Source organism: Contarinia nasturtii, unplaced genomic scaffold (genome assembly GCF_009176525.2).
Source record: "Contarinia nasturtii isolate CC-2019 unplaced genomic scaffold, AAFC_CNas_1.1 Cnas_scaffold_810, whole genome shotgun sequence".
Taxonomy (NCBI): domain Eukaryota; kingdom Metazoa; phylum Arthropoda; class Insecta; order Diptera; family Cecidomyiidae; genus Contarinia; species Contarinia nasturtii.
The window spans coordinates 2,945,423-2,960,056 of NW_022198157.1; the positions used below are offsets into that span (position 1 = coordinate 2,945,423).

General features: G+C 35.0%; 7 protein-coding genes across 7 annotated transcripts; 2 read left to right on the forward strand and 5 right to left on the reverse strand.

The window, feature by feature from the left end:
• The first annotated feature begins 44 nt into the window (after positions 1-44).
• Positions 45-1,264, forward strand: LOC116342212. Its single transcript, XM_031769732.1, has 5 exons — positions 45-138; positions 238-474; positions 604-839; positions 938-1,055; positions 1,119-1,264. The coding sequence occupies exons 1-5, from the start codon at positions 84-86 to the stop codon at positions 1,262-1,264; spliced, it is 792 nt and encodes a 263-aa protein (XP_031625592.1). The 5' UTR covers positions 45-83.
• A 25-nt stretch (positions 1,265-1,289) lies between these two features.
• Positions 1,290-4,000, reverse strand: LOC116341934 (very-long-chain 3-oxoacyl-CoA reductase-B). Its single transcript, XM_031769362.1, has 4 exons — positions 3,436-4,000; positions 2,312-2,434; positions 1,865-2,202; positions 1,290-1,793 (listed from the first exon to the last, which is right to left on the reverse strand). Exons 1-4 carry the CDS (start codon positions 3,587-3,589, stop codon positions 1,431-1,433), a joined length of 978 nt encoding a protein of 325 aa, XP_031625222.1. The 5' UTR covers positions 3,590-4,000; the 3' UTR covers positions 1,290-1,430.
• Positions 4,001-4,612: 612 nt separating this feature from the next.
• Positions 4,613-8,687, forward strand: LOC116342213 (zinc finger protein 845-like). The gene is made up of 10 exons (XM_031769733.1): positions 4,613-5,333; positions 5,398-5,556; positions 5,640-5,783; positions 5,881-6,438; positions 6,732-7,367; positions 7,472-7,645; positions 7,712-7,855; positions 7,936-8,029; positions 8,109-8,279; positions 8,354-8,687. Exons 1-10 carry the CDS (start codon positions 4,725-4,727, stop codon positions 8,653-8,655), a joined length of 2,991 nt encoding a protein of 996 aa, XP_031625593.1. The 5' UTR covers positions 4,613-4,724; the 3' UTR covers positions 8,656-8,687.
• Positions 8,677-9,933, reverse strand: LOC116342157 (neuferricin homolog). Its single transcript, XM_031769659.1, has 2 exons — positions 9,441-9,933; positions 8,677-9,372 (listed from the first exon to the last, which is right to left on the reverse strand). Exons 1-2 carry the CDS (start codon positions 9,727-9,729, stop codon positions 8,861-8,863), a joined length of 801 nt encoding a protein of 266 aa, XP_031625519.1. The 5' UTR covers positions 9,730-9,933; the 3' UTR covers positions 8,677-8,860.
• Positions 9,934-10,156: 223 nt separating this feature from the next.
• LOC116342153 (26S proteasome non-ATPase regulatory subunit 14) lies at positions 10,157-11,623 on the reverse strand. Its single transcript, XM_031769653.1, has 4 exons — positions 11,362-11,623; positions 11,191-11,273; positions 10,528-11,123; positions 10,157-10,454 (listed from the first exon to the last, which is right to left on the reverse strand). Exons 1-4 carry the CDS (start codon positions 11,451-11,453, stop codon positions 10,293-10,295), a joined length of 933 nt encoding a protein of 310 aa, XP_031625513.1. The 5' UTR covers positions 11,454-11,623; the 3' UTR covers positions 10,157-10,292.
• A 304-nt stretch (positions 11,624-11,927) lies between these two features.
• On the reverse strand, positions 11,928-13,202 carry LOC116342155 (F-box only protein 44-like). Its single transcript, XM_031769657.1, has 4 exons — positions 13,081-13,202; positions 12,417-12,985; positions 12,208-12,351; positions 11,928-12,130 (listed from the first exon to the last, which is right to left on the reverse strand). The coding sequence occupies exons 1-4, from the start codon at positions 13,097-13,099 to the stop codon at positions 11,993-11,995; spliced, it is 870 nt and encodes a 289-aa protein (XP_031625517.1). The 5' UTR covers positions 13,100-13,202; the 3' UTR covers positions 11,928-11,992.
• Positions 13,203-13,351: 149 nt separating this feature from the next.
• Positions 13,352-14,333, reverse strand: LOC116342160 (chromobox protein homolog 1-like). The gene is made up of 2 exons (XM_031769662.1): positions 14,061-14,333; positions 13,352-13,937 (listed from the first exon to the last, which is right to left on the reverse strand). The coding sequence occupies exons 1-2, from the start codon at positions 14,113-14,115 to the stop codon at positions 13,672-13,674; spliced, it is 321 nt and encodes a 106-aa protein (XP_031625522.1). The 5' UTR covers positions 14,116-14,333; the 3' UTR covers positions 13,352-13,671.
• Positions 14,334-14,634: the final 301 nt, after the last annotated feature.

A 14,634-nucleotide genomic window follows, 5' to 3' on the forward strand; every position in this document is an offset into this window, starting at 1 on the left:
TAAATAAAATGCCATGCAGAGATTTGAAGCCATTCATTTGTTGAATTTCGATTGATTTGAGTAGTTTGGGTCGATTTTCTAAAATGAAAACAACACATTTCTTATTTATATTTGTGGTATTTGGTTGTGCTTTTGCATGTAAGGATTAAGTAAACATTGAACGTTTTTTTCCTTTTTTTTCAATTTTTCTAAAGATTCATTTCAAATTTTATTTTAATAACCAATCAAATATTTTAGTAACAAAGAACACGCTGAAGAAGAAGCCAATTCGTTCAAATCAAAATGTAACGGCTCTTTTACCAAATTCAACATTTGTAAATGCTGAAAACTTACAAATTGAATTTTACCATCTTAATGTAAGTGATTCGCTCGAAAAACGGATTTCACTTCGACAGCGACGTGGTCCTTGTGCGTGTCTTAGTCTAAATTGCGGCTGCTGTGCCGGCATGGAAATCCAAAATTTCAAACGAAAATGTACGTTTTAATATATTCCGTGTAGAGTGTCCGTTATGAGAATTTTTTACAGTTGTTTTTGTATTCAATATTTCATTCCATTTTTTCTTGATTCTTATTGAAAAAGAGAAATTGTGTATTTTTTCACAGTTTGTACCAATTTCACATATGACCCAAATGAGTTTCAAGTGCAGTTGGATGTGATGAATAATGACGAAGTTATCTATCAAAATATGTTCTCCGCAAAGAATCCACCACCGATGTGCGTGCCAGTGCCATACACTCCCGCTCAAATGTGCATAAAGCTATTTAATATTTTCACGCCGGGACGAAATTTGCATATGTGTATGGACATTGAGATCAAAATACAAGATAAACCATATTTAGTATGTTTATTATTTTTTCTACTGTTGACAATCGAAATGATTTTTCTTTTATTTGAATATGATGTGCAAAAATTCCTAATAAAATCTACGAATTAAAGGTTCTACATTTCGACTGTATGCGAATGGGACAAGATGGATTCATGCTATTAAAGCCAGAGCAAAACGGAGGAGAGGTGGGAACGGGTGGCGGCGGTGGCGGCGGTGGAGGCGGTGGCGGTGGGTTATTTGGATTATTATTTGGATTATTATTATTATTGTGATTTTTATTATTTGGAACAGGATTATTTGGAACAGGATTATTCAACGGTGGTCTTTTTGGCAACCGACCAACTCGACCACCGAGCGGTCCAAGCGGTCCAACCGAAGTGCCTCAAATCGATACGGATGTTTTCGATCCAATTACTGAAATTAAACTCAAGCCCTAAAAATCATCCATTTGAATAAAAGTAATTTATTTTAAATCCTTTTATTTATTGAAGCCGATCAAATTTCAAACATAATTCATTTAAATATTTAAAAAAATTAAAAATAAAATATTTGTATAAACATTGGTTTTGTGCTTCTTTTCTATGCAAACAAATTGGTCATCGCTTATTGGCTTTTTTCTTCTAATTTCTTTTTCTCTTCGAATTTCTGATTGAGTTTTATCGACTTGCGTTTGATTTTCTGCATTGCACTCAAGGTGAAGGAATTCGTGAGATCTGGCAAATAAGCATGAGCTGTAGTCAATAAAAGTTGCATAATAGCATGTGGCCAATAGCCAGTAGTGTGTTTAGCATATCCAATGGTTTGAAGGGCGTGCGATACATATTTGTCAGAGCTGGGTGCGAATAAGCTGGCACGTCGTAATTTTGTCATATTTGTAACAACAAATCCAGGCAAAACCGATTGAACAATGATGCCCTGTGATCCATATTCGGTGTTCAAGTCTTCTGACAGTTTATCAACGAAAGCCTGTTAAAGTAATTTAAAATAAATTAGTGTTCCCTAAAATTCGTAGAAAAAAATAGTTTAAAAAAATCTACCTTTGATGCGCTGTAAACGGCAAGGAGTGGTTGTGGAATGGTACCGCTCATCGAAGATATATTGAGAACGATTCCTTTTTGATTGGAGAGCATGTGTGGCAATACAATCTTCGTCATATTAACAACTGATGTAATATTACACCGAATAATATGATCGAAAATGACATCACGATCAGCCACGTCCAAGAAAAATTCCGGATAAGAGTAGCTCACACCAACATTATTCACCAAAACACCAATGTTGTAACCTTTAATTTCGGCAGCAATTTTATCATAGATTTCAGCGTCACCAGCAAAATTGATGGCAATCGTTTTTGTCTCGACTTTGAATTCATTTTCTGAATTTGAAAAAAATACAGTAAAATATGATAAGACCAAAGATAAAAATTACTATCACAGATTTAACGCCGTAAATATCACAGATAAGATTTTTATTAAATTCTCTACCTATTTCTTTTGCGACGCTTTCCAATTTAGCTTGAGTTCGGCTGATCAAAATAATTTTGAATCCCTGTTTAGCCAATTGTTTGGCGTATGATTTTCCGATTCCGTCTGTAGCTCCAGTAACCACTAAAAAAAAGAATCAATAAAAAAATGAACGATAGAACAATTGCAGCTGCCTGTGGTCAATGTCATTGATGTTAAAACATAATTATTCTCGTTAAACGATACATAAACAATAGTCGCAAATGAATGGTGACCTGTGACGAATCACATTTCACATAAATCACAAAAAAGCAATTTCATCATAATATGTTTTTGTCGAAATGTGAATGAGAGTATGATGGAAAATAGACACTTTTGTTGTCGATTATGCATTACGAGTAATTTTGATGCGTCGACTAATAAGCAACACTTTTCAACAATATTCAATTAACACGAATGTTGATTTTTGCCCTCAAATTTCATCCATAAGCAATTATCAATTGCTTTTTGTGTTGTATTTTTACTGCCTAAAAACGGCCATGACAATCGATTGTTTATCTTTACACGGGTTATAAATTATGTAGTTGGTGTACAATAGAACTGTGTTAGTATGACATATCATACACCAATTTCAAGAACTACATGTGTATGTGTATTCTTTTACAAAAAAGATCCATTTGAAAGGCTAAAGACCGATTGATATCATGTCTAATAAACAAATCAATCGACACACATACAAATTGCAAATAATTAAAATCGAAGATGTTTTTAACGAATGCAATGTGAGTGTGAACATTGAACACACTGTGAAAAATAGAGCAAAGGCCATATTCTAATCGGGTTAATGTGGATTTTTTCAAGTCTGGAAATAGTTTTCGTTCTTTTCATTTTCGATCGGAGTTATTAATTGATTAAAGGTGAAGAAATCGAAATCGGTTTGAGTGCCAATCGATTTGGGATCAAATTGATAACTTTGTGTCTACCGATAAGGAGACATCACCAAAATATGTATCTAATTTTATTTTTACTTAAAATGCAAAAAAAGTGTATAACTGTACTTTACAACTAGCACAGTAAAGGATCAGTGACAGTACGGTGACATCATAAGTCTATAACTCGATAGAGAATTGCTTTCGTTTACTTACATGCCCATTCGCCATAGTCACGTAATTTTAGTTTTGGTCCCAAAATATACGGTCCGATGACAGTCTCATAGAGCCATGGTAATGCTTTGGCGATAAATTGAATGGCAAGAATAACAGCCGGAATTGAACTCAAACAACCAAAAATACAAGCCATTTTTTGACTTTTCGACAAAAATTTCCAATGAAAACTAAATGACTAATTTCACTGCTGTTCCAGAACGCACACACTTTCGTTCACCCTTTAGAGTATCGACTGAATGAGAAAACGGAATCGACGATGTGTTAACAAAGTTATGATTTTTGGTTGACGCGCGCGACTGTCGATTAACAAACGATGTCAATAGTCGGCTCGTATTTAATTTCTTTTATTCTATGCACTCGATATGTGTTTCATTTGGAATACAATTAATATTCGTGAATCGTATTATATTGCTTGGTGTTCACAAAATGAAATTATTCAAAGGAAATCGAAGTATTCGCATCGCAAGCATTACTTGCACCAATACACATACACACAGTTGAACGCGTCAATGAGGCACGATTTGAATATGGACTCGGTTTCATGTGTACTGAATATTCAAGTATATCTATCATAACTATGGAATTGAACGATTTTTTTTCGTTCAACACGCGCTTAACAACGCGAACTCATCAACACATGTGTCATATGTATGCATGGGTCCCTTATTTTCTAACTGCTTTGTATCGTAGTTTTATTCGAGTGTAAATGTGTGCGTTTACAAAACACATTGTTCTCGATTCTGCGCAATACCAGTGCACGACATAAGATAAGAATATATTTAGTATTCGGTGCGATATGGTTCAACATGACTTGTACAGATAAAAGCCGGGTATTTATATCAAATCTAATCACTTTTAATTGGTTAATATGACATTTTTGATTCCGGCCAATTTAACGATTGTATGAATCGTTCTATATTAAAAAAAAGAGAAAATAATGCAAAGAGAGAAAAAAAAAACAAAAAATGAGTTTTATCAGAATTTAAATTCATATTCATTGATTGTAAGTATATTGACCCCCTTTAGAACTCGCAATCGAATAATATTCCCGTTAGTCGATTCTAATGATAAAAGCAGCGCTCTCGGCTCGATAGAAGTGGTAGAATAGGCTCGATTGCTAACGACTTATTGAGTGAACGTACTCTTCAACTGTCACGCTAAATATTTACTGAATTGACAATTCATTTGAAAAACAAACAAATTGATCAACATAAACTAACAAACCATCGACATATTGACTTTCTTCTCGCATACGGCTTCCAGCTGCAATGGATTCGATAAATTTATCGGCGGAAAAACATTGTCGAGCTTGTTTGCGGCAGCCTCAAAGTCAGATGCATTCGTTGTCTTCGAAAAGTGTTTCGATCGAAGGTACAAATCAGACACACAGAGAAATAGTGAATCTGGCTGAATTGTACAATGAATGTACGCAGTTAGTCTATGAAGAAATGCATCCCAATTGGGAATGGGTTTGTCCCGTTTGTTCTGGAAAACTATTGGAATTTTATAAATTTCGTCAAATGTGCATCGAATCATATGGCAAACTCAAAGACATCGAGTCACAAATATCCTCAAACACTGAAATACAAATAGTTAAAGTTGAAGTTGTAGATGTTGCAAATATTTTGGAACCAACTGATGATACCATTCCCGACAATGACGATGATTTTGGTGACGAACATTTTGACGAAGAGAGTTTCACATCATTCAGTTCCAATGATGAAATGGAACTCGATACAGAAAACATACAAAAGGAAGAGGCAGAAAATATCCAAGAAGAAGTGATGAAAACAAATAGTAAAACATTCGAAGAAGACGAAGTGCTTGATGATAGCAGTAGCGATGACGACTTGCCACTGAGTGCAGTGGTAGAAGAGGTAAGTTCAGTGGTAATTTAATCAAAACGTTATTTACAGTGTTTCGAATTATATTTCTTTTCAGCTGCATCTGCCAAAGAAGCCAAATCCAAAAAGAATCAGAAAATCATCAACGAAAACATCAACTCCAGTTGAAATAATTTATACATGTGATCTTTGTCCATCGAAATTCTTCAAGAAACATCGATACACTGCTCATTTGCGAACGCATCAAGGCCTAAAGGTAATTAAAGCTATGACCATTTGCTCGAAATTAAAGTGTTCGATAATCAAAAACTTTGTGATAAATTAATTGATTACCTAAAGCCCTGGAAATGTGATCACTGTGAAAGAGATTTCCAAAAATATGCAAATTTAAGTCGGCATATCGCATCGAAGCATGTCGATTCAGAAGCGAAACCAATATTTGCTTGCGATGTCGAAGGTTGCGACAAATCGTATACATTAAAGGTACTTTGGAAATGTTTCGATTTCATATTATAGTTTTAAAAATACTACGTATTGCATTTACGCTTGCATCTGTTTTCATTTCCCCCCTTTCTCAAAGCAAACACTGAATGTGCACATCAAAAAAGTTCATTTGGGCATGAAGCTGAATTTAACCAGAAAGATCTGCGAAATCTGCGGAAAATCCTTCTCAACTATATCCAGACTCCTCGAACATTCGTACACACATAGCAAAATATCTCCTCATAAATGTCATATTTGCGATAAAATGTTTTCAAAAAAGCTCCGGCTAAAGGAGCATCTTATGCGTCATGAAGGAATCAAGAACTTTGTATGCACCGTTTGTGGTCAACGGCGGATAACTAACAAAGAATTGCAAAACCATATGAAACTTCACAATCCAGACGTTCAATATCCATGCGAGCTCTGTTCATCGGTGTTTAAATGTAAGCAGAATTTGAAGCGGCACATGAGAGTTGTTCATTTAGGTATTAAAGCATATCTGTGCACACATTGCAATCAATCATTTGGAAAGGCAGAAACTCTCAAACACCACATCATGACCCATACTGGCGAAAAACCACACTGCTGTTCCATTTGTGATAAGAGATTTATTCAGGCCGTCGCACTGAACAAACACATGCAAACACACAATAAAAGGAAATAAACTTACATTTTGATGTGGAGACATTTTTCTTTCTCGATTTATTGTGTTATTTTACCCACATCAATCAAATACTATCTGCAAATTACAGACTGTAATAAACAATGAATTAGTTTTTCAAAAACATCTTCGTTGTGTTTTGTATAGAAAATGTTTTGAAAATTCAAAATAATTTGTTTGGAAGCGTTCTCATTTCGATTGATTGAACATACCCTCGAACTGTCAAATTTGTTATTAACGCAAATGTCAACCCGTTTGAAAACAAATTTTTCAACATAAACTAACAAAACATCGACATTTTTCTTTCAAGCATACGGCTTTCAACCGCAATGGATTCGATAAATTTATCGGCGGAAAAACATTGTCGAGCTTGTTTGCGGCAGCCTCAAAGTCAGATGCATTCGCTGTCTTCAAAAAGTGTTTCGATCGAAGGTACAAATCAGACACATAGAGAAATAGTGAATCTGGCTGAATTGTACAATGAATGTACGCAGTTAGTGTATGAAGAAATGCATCCCAATTGGGAATGGGTTTGTCACGTTTGTTCTGGAAAACTATTGGAATTTTATAAATTTCGTCAAATGTGCATCGAATCATATGGCAAACTTAAAGACATCGAGTCACAAAGGTCCTCAAGCACTGAAATACAAATAGTTAAAGTTGAAGTTGTGGATGTTGCAAATATTTTGGAACCAACTGATGATACCATTCCCGACAATGACGATGATTTTGGTGACGAAGAGAGTTTCACATCATTCGGTTCCAATAATGAAATGGAACTCGATACAGAAAACATACAAAAGGAAGAGGCAGAAAATATCCAAGAAGTGATGAAAACAAATAGTAAATCATTCGAAGAAGATGAAGAGCTTGATGATACCAGTAGCGACGATGACTTACCACTAAGTGCAGTGAAAGTAGAGGTAAATGCATAAAAAATCTCACACTTTTTAATGCCTGACATAATTTATGCAACTTTTTTAATCTTTCGTGGTTTTTTCATGTTAATTTTTTTTTCAACTGAAAGAATCTGCCAATCGTGCCGAAGCCGAATAAAAGTAAAAAGACCAAGAAATCAGTTAAAGCTAAAAAATCGGATTCAAATTCAAACGAACCAATCTATGTTTGTGGTGTTTGTTCCACGAAATTCTTTAAAAAGCATCGGTACGATGCACATATGCGAAAGCATCAAGGCCTGAAGGTAATTGCAATCATAAGAACAACAAGTTTTTACTTACAACATTGTTAATTAATTGACTACCGATAGCAATGGAAATGCGATCATTGTGAAAAAGAATTCGAAAAATACTCATCGCTAAAGTCACATATTACATCGAAGCATGTAGATTCAGAAGTGAAACCAACATTTGTATGTGATTTTGATGGCTGTGGAAAATCATACTCACTGAAGGTAAAAATTTCTTTGAAGCTTTGAATACTGACATTCAACAAAATCATCTAATATAACGTTCAACCTGTTTTTTTTTAAAGGAATCGCTTCGTGTTCACATCAAGCAAATTCACATGGGCCGAAAACCGAATATGACCGAAAAAATCTGCGAAGTTTGCGGAAAATCGTTCAAAAGCAAGTTCTCTTACTTTATTTTGATTACAAAAAAAGTTAAATATTGTTAATTATATTGTTCGCCATTTGATTTCTGTAGGTAATGCATCGCTCATAAAACATACGTACACCCACACCAAAGTGTCTCCGTATAAATGTGATAGATGTTCAAAAATGTTCGCAACAAAGTACAAGCTAAAGGAGCATGTCATGCGACATGAGGGTATCAAAAATTACATTTGCACAATTTGCGGCTTGCGTAAGACGACAGGCGAGTATTTTCCCAAGAAACTCCGTCATTCTCTAAAGCGACAAATAATTTTTCAGATTTATTTTGTACGATAGGTCATGAATTACGCGTCCATATGACTCATCATTCGAGCGATATGCAATTCCCGTGCGGAATATGCTCTGTAGTATTTACGAGAATGGCGAATATGAAGCGGCACATGCGAGTGGTTCATTGTGGCATCAAAGCATACTCTTGTACGCATTGTGACCAGTCATTTGGAAAGGCAGAAACTCTTAAGCACCACATCATGACCCATACTGGCGAAAAACCACACGCATGTTCCATTTGTGATAAGAGATTTATTCAGCAAATTGCACTTAAGACACACATGAAAACACACAATAAAAATAAATAAACGGGCCTTTGAAGGCAACAGTTAGGTGTATAGATTTGTTTGATTCTCTTTATTTTATAACAAGTATTTCCAAGGCACACTGATACACAAATAAATCGTCAAGCGCGATTGTTCGATTCATCCTTTCCATAACAAAAAGTTTACTCTAAAAAAATCTCAATTGAAAAAGAAAATTACATTTTCTCGGTATATTTTTGAGTTTGTCTTAATCTACGGTGTAGAAGCAATCAATTGAATTCGAATCACAATTGTCATATTCTTTTAGCTGCGGATCATCCAGTCGGTCATCGGGAACACAGACGCAACGATATTCAGATTTGCCAACTTCGAAAAATTTTCGAGGAAGACCCACGAAGTTTCGATCAATCCCTCCACTTTGACTGGTACACCAAACACGAGTTCCAGTCTCCGCTTTCCATTCAATATTACAAGGTGGATACTTAACACGTAATTGTTCGTTCTTCGCATTTTCAGCTATGGCAATCTCAATTTGTTCTTCGACTTTTTTCATATACTCTGTCTTTTGACCATTATATCCGTAAAAACGACCGGCTAACAAACCGACAAAAGTGTAATCTTTATCGTAAAACTGTTTCCATTGATAAAGACTGTGAATGTCTCTGGCTGTGAGATATTTTAACACATCATCATCTCCGGTGTTGCTGTTTGGCTCTTTTTCAAAGTCGCCCGTAATGAATGCCACAGATGCATCTTTGCCTGTTTGTATTCACATAAATTATTGAAATATTTCAGAACAACCGTTCCATTGAATGAGAAAAACATACCCACGAAATAATTATAGCTTCCATCAGGTCCATAATGTTTTTTGCCCTTGGACACATCATAAACGCTGCCCAATATCGACAGATATAAATCTCTATTGTGTATGCCGTCAAACTGCGATAACTCTTCAACGGTAAGAAGTCTCACTTCTGATTCACTCTGTGACGATTGATACTGTTCATATTCATTGACAAAATGTTTTCGCAATTCTGGCCATAGCGAAGCCGTTATCACACAACAAAGAATGATGAAAAAATGTTGACGAAGAAAATGCATCAAAAACGAAATCATTTTATGATTGAGATAGTTTTGCAAAGCACTAAAGTTATATTCTAATTTATGAGGAAATGTCTGGAATAATTGTACATTCAGGACGGGATAAGATCACAGTTGTCTTGTTTTCGTTGATGACATTGCCCCGTTTGTGTTTGACTGGTGAAAGTAGCGCATTGACGTTGATGACAAACAATATTACTGTCGTTCGCTATGTGAATGCTTGAGTAAACAACTAAAACCGGAGAGTGTGAGAAAGAGACCGATATATGTGTTCAATTTGACTACGTATATAGTGTAGACTCATTCTAATTGCCAATGTCAAGACTCCGGTACTTTGCTGTTCGATTGGAATTCGTATTCGTATTGAAATAACCTATAATTTGAAAATAAAAAAAATCATTCATATCCAATTGTCAAATCCACACACAAAAAAAAAACATAATTTGTGAGAATAAATCTTTCCGTTTATTTTATCGCAAAATCAAACATTTATTTTCATTTTGTTAAATTAATAGAAAAAAGGTGATTAAACCATATGAATATTTATGTCGTCTCCGGTTGAATTCATTGAGAGATGTTTATTTGAATACGACCGTATCGAGCATAGCGCCCAAGCACTGCACAATGTTGTTTTGCATGAGAGCGTCAACCTTCTCTTCCAAATGCCGTTTTGGATCTTGTTTACCCACATTCTTAATGGCCAATTGTTCGGGTGTCATTTTTTCTTCTTCTTCGAGAGCCTAAAATAGCAAATTATATAAATTTTAGTATGAAATTCGACGTCTTTGTTAAATTACGTTAATTCTTCTGTACCTTATTATAATTCTTGGCCAATTCCAACATTTCAGCGACAGTATTTTCGTTGACACACGAATGTTCATTGTAATCAGCAAGTGTGAGACCGTCCATCCATGATTTCTTATGTAAATTCAACAGCATTTTTTGTTCCAATTCATTTTTACGGTAGTTAATGCTGATTGAATAATAGTGCCGATTCAGGCCATGAATCAATGCTTGAACGGATGGTTTTTGTAAATGACCTAAATTCGAAGTGGTTTGCCGTGGCTCTTGGCCAAGCACCAACATATTTGGATTGATAAGGCGGAAAGCATCAATTACAACTTTTCCCTTCACAGATTGAATGGGATCAACGACAACAGCAACAGCTCGTTCGCTCAACGCTTCAAATGATTGTTGTGTATTTATATCAACACCGGACAACCAGCATCCAAAGCCAGGATGTGAGTGATACCATCCAACGACCATTTCGGGTCGGCCCGTTTGTTTAAGCATGTCCAACATTTTTGCTTGGAAAACGGGATCAACTGCTTCGACTGATACACCAGTACCAGTTTGAGGCATGGCAAATACATCAATCACTTGCACCGTGTAATCGTCCACAAACTCACCTAATTCAAAATAACACAGATCGGAGTGTTAATAAAACGGCGAAATTGTACAAATGGTTGAACTTACCAAGCATGAGACCCATAACCTCCATTGGCACTCCAGCACGACCGTGTTTCAACATTTTCAGCAATGCCAATGATGAAATGTATCTAAAATTGTATTCATTCAAGGTTAAAATTGTGCCACAAAATGAGGATTTTATGAGTTGTTTTGTTTCTTTGAAAATTCCACACTTACACTTGTTCGGCTGTATCGACGACTGGAGCATCTGACAATGTTGGTTGCGATAAACCTGGAACATTTCCACCTAATCTCAATAAACGATCCATTATTTCAAATGTTTAGCTTAAATGTTGCACTTTAAAACGGAATAATCGAAAAGAAAACGTTGCGTTTCTGATTTATTTGAAGCAGCAATTTATAGGCAGTATAATTGAATGAATACTGTGTGCTTCGGCTAAAATGACGCTGACAATATACGATTTGACGAGAACGAGAAAGATACATCAAAAATGCAGTGTAATGATATGACAGTTGGAAAGTGGTCCCAGAGATGTCAGATATAAACTGATCCGAACCGATTGGAAATTAACCGATTCGAAGTGGTCCCACTTTGAAAATTTTGGATCGCTTCAAATAAATAAATACAAATATAATGAATTATTATTATTTTTTTGTAAAAACACAGAATGCGCCATTTTATTGAATTAAATACAAGAATTATATTCGCATTAATAAAAAAATAATTGCAATTACATTGATTTGAGACCTTTGCATTTTTCTTTTATGAAACAACGAAAGAAAAAAAAATACACATTTTTTATTGAAGCATTTAATGACTTCAACAGTTGCTCTGGACATTTTATACTTAAGGTATTATGACTTTAACAGTTGCTCTTGCCATTTTTGAACCATAATGTCCAGCCCAAAAGTATCTATCGCTGCCACCGTGTTTGAAACGAATTATTCTCAAGCCTCGTCCATAGTTTGTAAACTTGTGTTCAACCTGTGATGAAATGAGAAACAAAACACAAACAATAGATTTAGATACATTTGATATTATGTAGCTTTGATATATTTTACCTTATGCCACACATTTTGTCGCTCATTCTCCAAAGAATCTTTAAATATGAATGAGTCCATAATTTGATCTTGCGAACCAATGAGTTGCACAGTCAGTTTGTAATTCGCTGGACAATCCCAACGACAGCCATACCATTCACTAATCTACATCGAAGAAGAAAATCAAGATTAAAATCCAGTTTTGATAACAATTTTTGAGTGCAAAATACCTCTATAACCGGTTGCATAGAGTCTAAAACATTGGCCGAAAATCCTACTTTGGAAAGATATATAGTTTGTTCCTTTATGCAATCGCTATATGAAGTGACAAAGCAATATTGACTGTTTCCGAAATCGGGTTCTTCGGGTAGTGGTGGTACTCCCAATGGAGAACGTTCAATTTTCCAGCCATCGCCACCATTTCTCAAATTATTCCAACCTTTTCTTATTCCTTCTGCCCCCGAATGATTCGTCAATAGATTTTTCCCAAAATTAACAGTAATAATACTATAATAATCTTTCCAATCGTACGGCTCTTCTAATGTAAAGTGATGTCCAGTACGAATGATGGCCTTTTTACGCCAAACATAGTCGGTCATTAGCATGTTCCAGCGCTTGCAAACTAATTGGCAATTTAATAGACTTTTGGCATCGACGTAATAACAAAATATGCGTGAGATCAATTCTTCTGGAACTGGAATATCATTGAAAACCATGCCATTGTCACTATCTTCGCTGAATTCGACTCTGGGCTCTGGTGACATGATCTGAAGCGTTTTCTTTACAACTAAATTTATACCTGTAATTTCATCAATGTCAATTGTAATAGCTCGACACTTGCAAAATGAGTCATCACAACAAATCTTTTTCATAGAAAGTAATATGTAATTTTACCCGTTTTTAATGTGTCCATTGAAATTGAATTATTCGTTGAAAATTAAATGGTTAAAATTAAAAGTTTTTTTTTAATTTGAATTATTTTTACGAGTATATTCTATGTAAAAATTCATCAAAAGTATCCAATTCAATGTGAAACAAAGAAATATCCAAATTACATGACAATTAGAAAGTGATCCGAGAAATGTCATACAAAAACTGATGTGAACCAATTTCAAATGCATTTGATTTGATGAGTTTTGGTACTGGTGTGGAAAAATTCAAAATATTCATTATTCAAAACACCTTTATTTTATGCAATTCCCTCACAGCACATTCTACTGGAAACTGCAATATTTCCAATCTAATCTTACTTTCCCTTCTAAATTTGTACATGATACAGGAAAAAGGAACTTCAAGTCCTAAATTCTCAAATTTTCAACTTAAATTAACATTTAACGATATTAAATATGCGATGGAAAACGTTTTATGAAATATTATTTGGAAATTGTTTTAGTAATTTTTAAGCAAATTTTGCTTTTTTGAGTATGAAAAAAAATTTAACGATGGGACGACGATGTTTTATTTATGCGTTTTCAGGCATTGTCATCAATCAGAATCATCATTGGCGTCATCAGCTTCACCAGCTTCACCACTTTCAGAATTGTCATCAACATCCATATCGTTAGCGCGTTTGTCATCGCCTTTGGCATTGCCTTTGGCGTCTGGAGGTCCAAAGTGTAGTCGTTCTTCATAGAAATCGATGACAACTTGCGGCCATTTTACACGGGCCAATTTCGATGGTACCAAATCAGCTTTCTCAGATTTTTTCCATTTTATAAGGAACACCAATTCACCATCTTTGTGTGTTGCGCCTGCGAGACAGACAAAAAAGGATAATTCATATTATTATATATACGCATGACAATTCAAAATAGACGAAGTTTACAAAATGTGAAAGAAAGAATATTTTATGAACAAATAATTCAATCTCTTACCCAGAATTTTTTCGGCATCCTTACGATCAAATCTTTTTTCTTTATTTGTCGACATGTCTATGTGTCTATGTGTTTTTTTTTGCTTCAATTTTTTTAAAATATACCGCAATGTGCACACAAATTTCAATTAAAACTAACAAGAATGCAGCTCTGTGGTTAAACCGTCGGTTCTCAATTTTCGATTTGAACTGAACAAAACGTGTGTAGTATCGTGTAGTGTATGACATTTGAAAAGTTAACCGATTGCTGTCATAGCCGTCAACTGCACCGGTTGGAATGTGCATGTAGTTTGGAATAGTGTTTCGAATGAATTTTGGTCCAGTTAGAAATAAATCATGCCGAATGATCTGGGTACGTGAGTGTGTGTGTGTGTATGTGTGTGGCTATATGAAGAGATGATAGAGCTATAACAATAATAATTCGATGTACGTGTGGGAGTTCATCGTGCAAATTGAAGCGTTAAATGAACCCATCACCATAATAATCATTTCGTTTCAGAGGAAGTGCTTGCTTTTGTGGTCGGCTGCAGCAAGTGAATGAATTGCACATACCATATTCGCATCAGAAATGCATA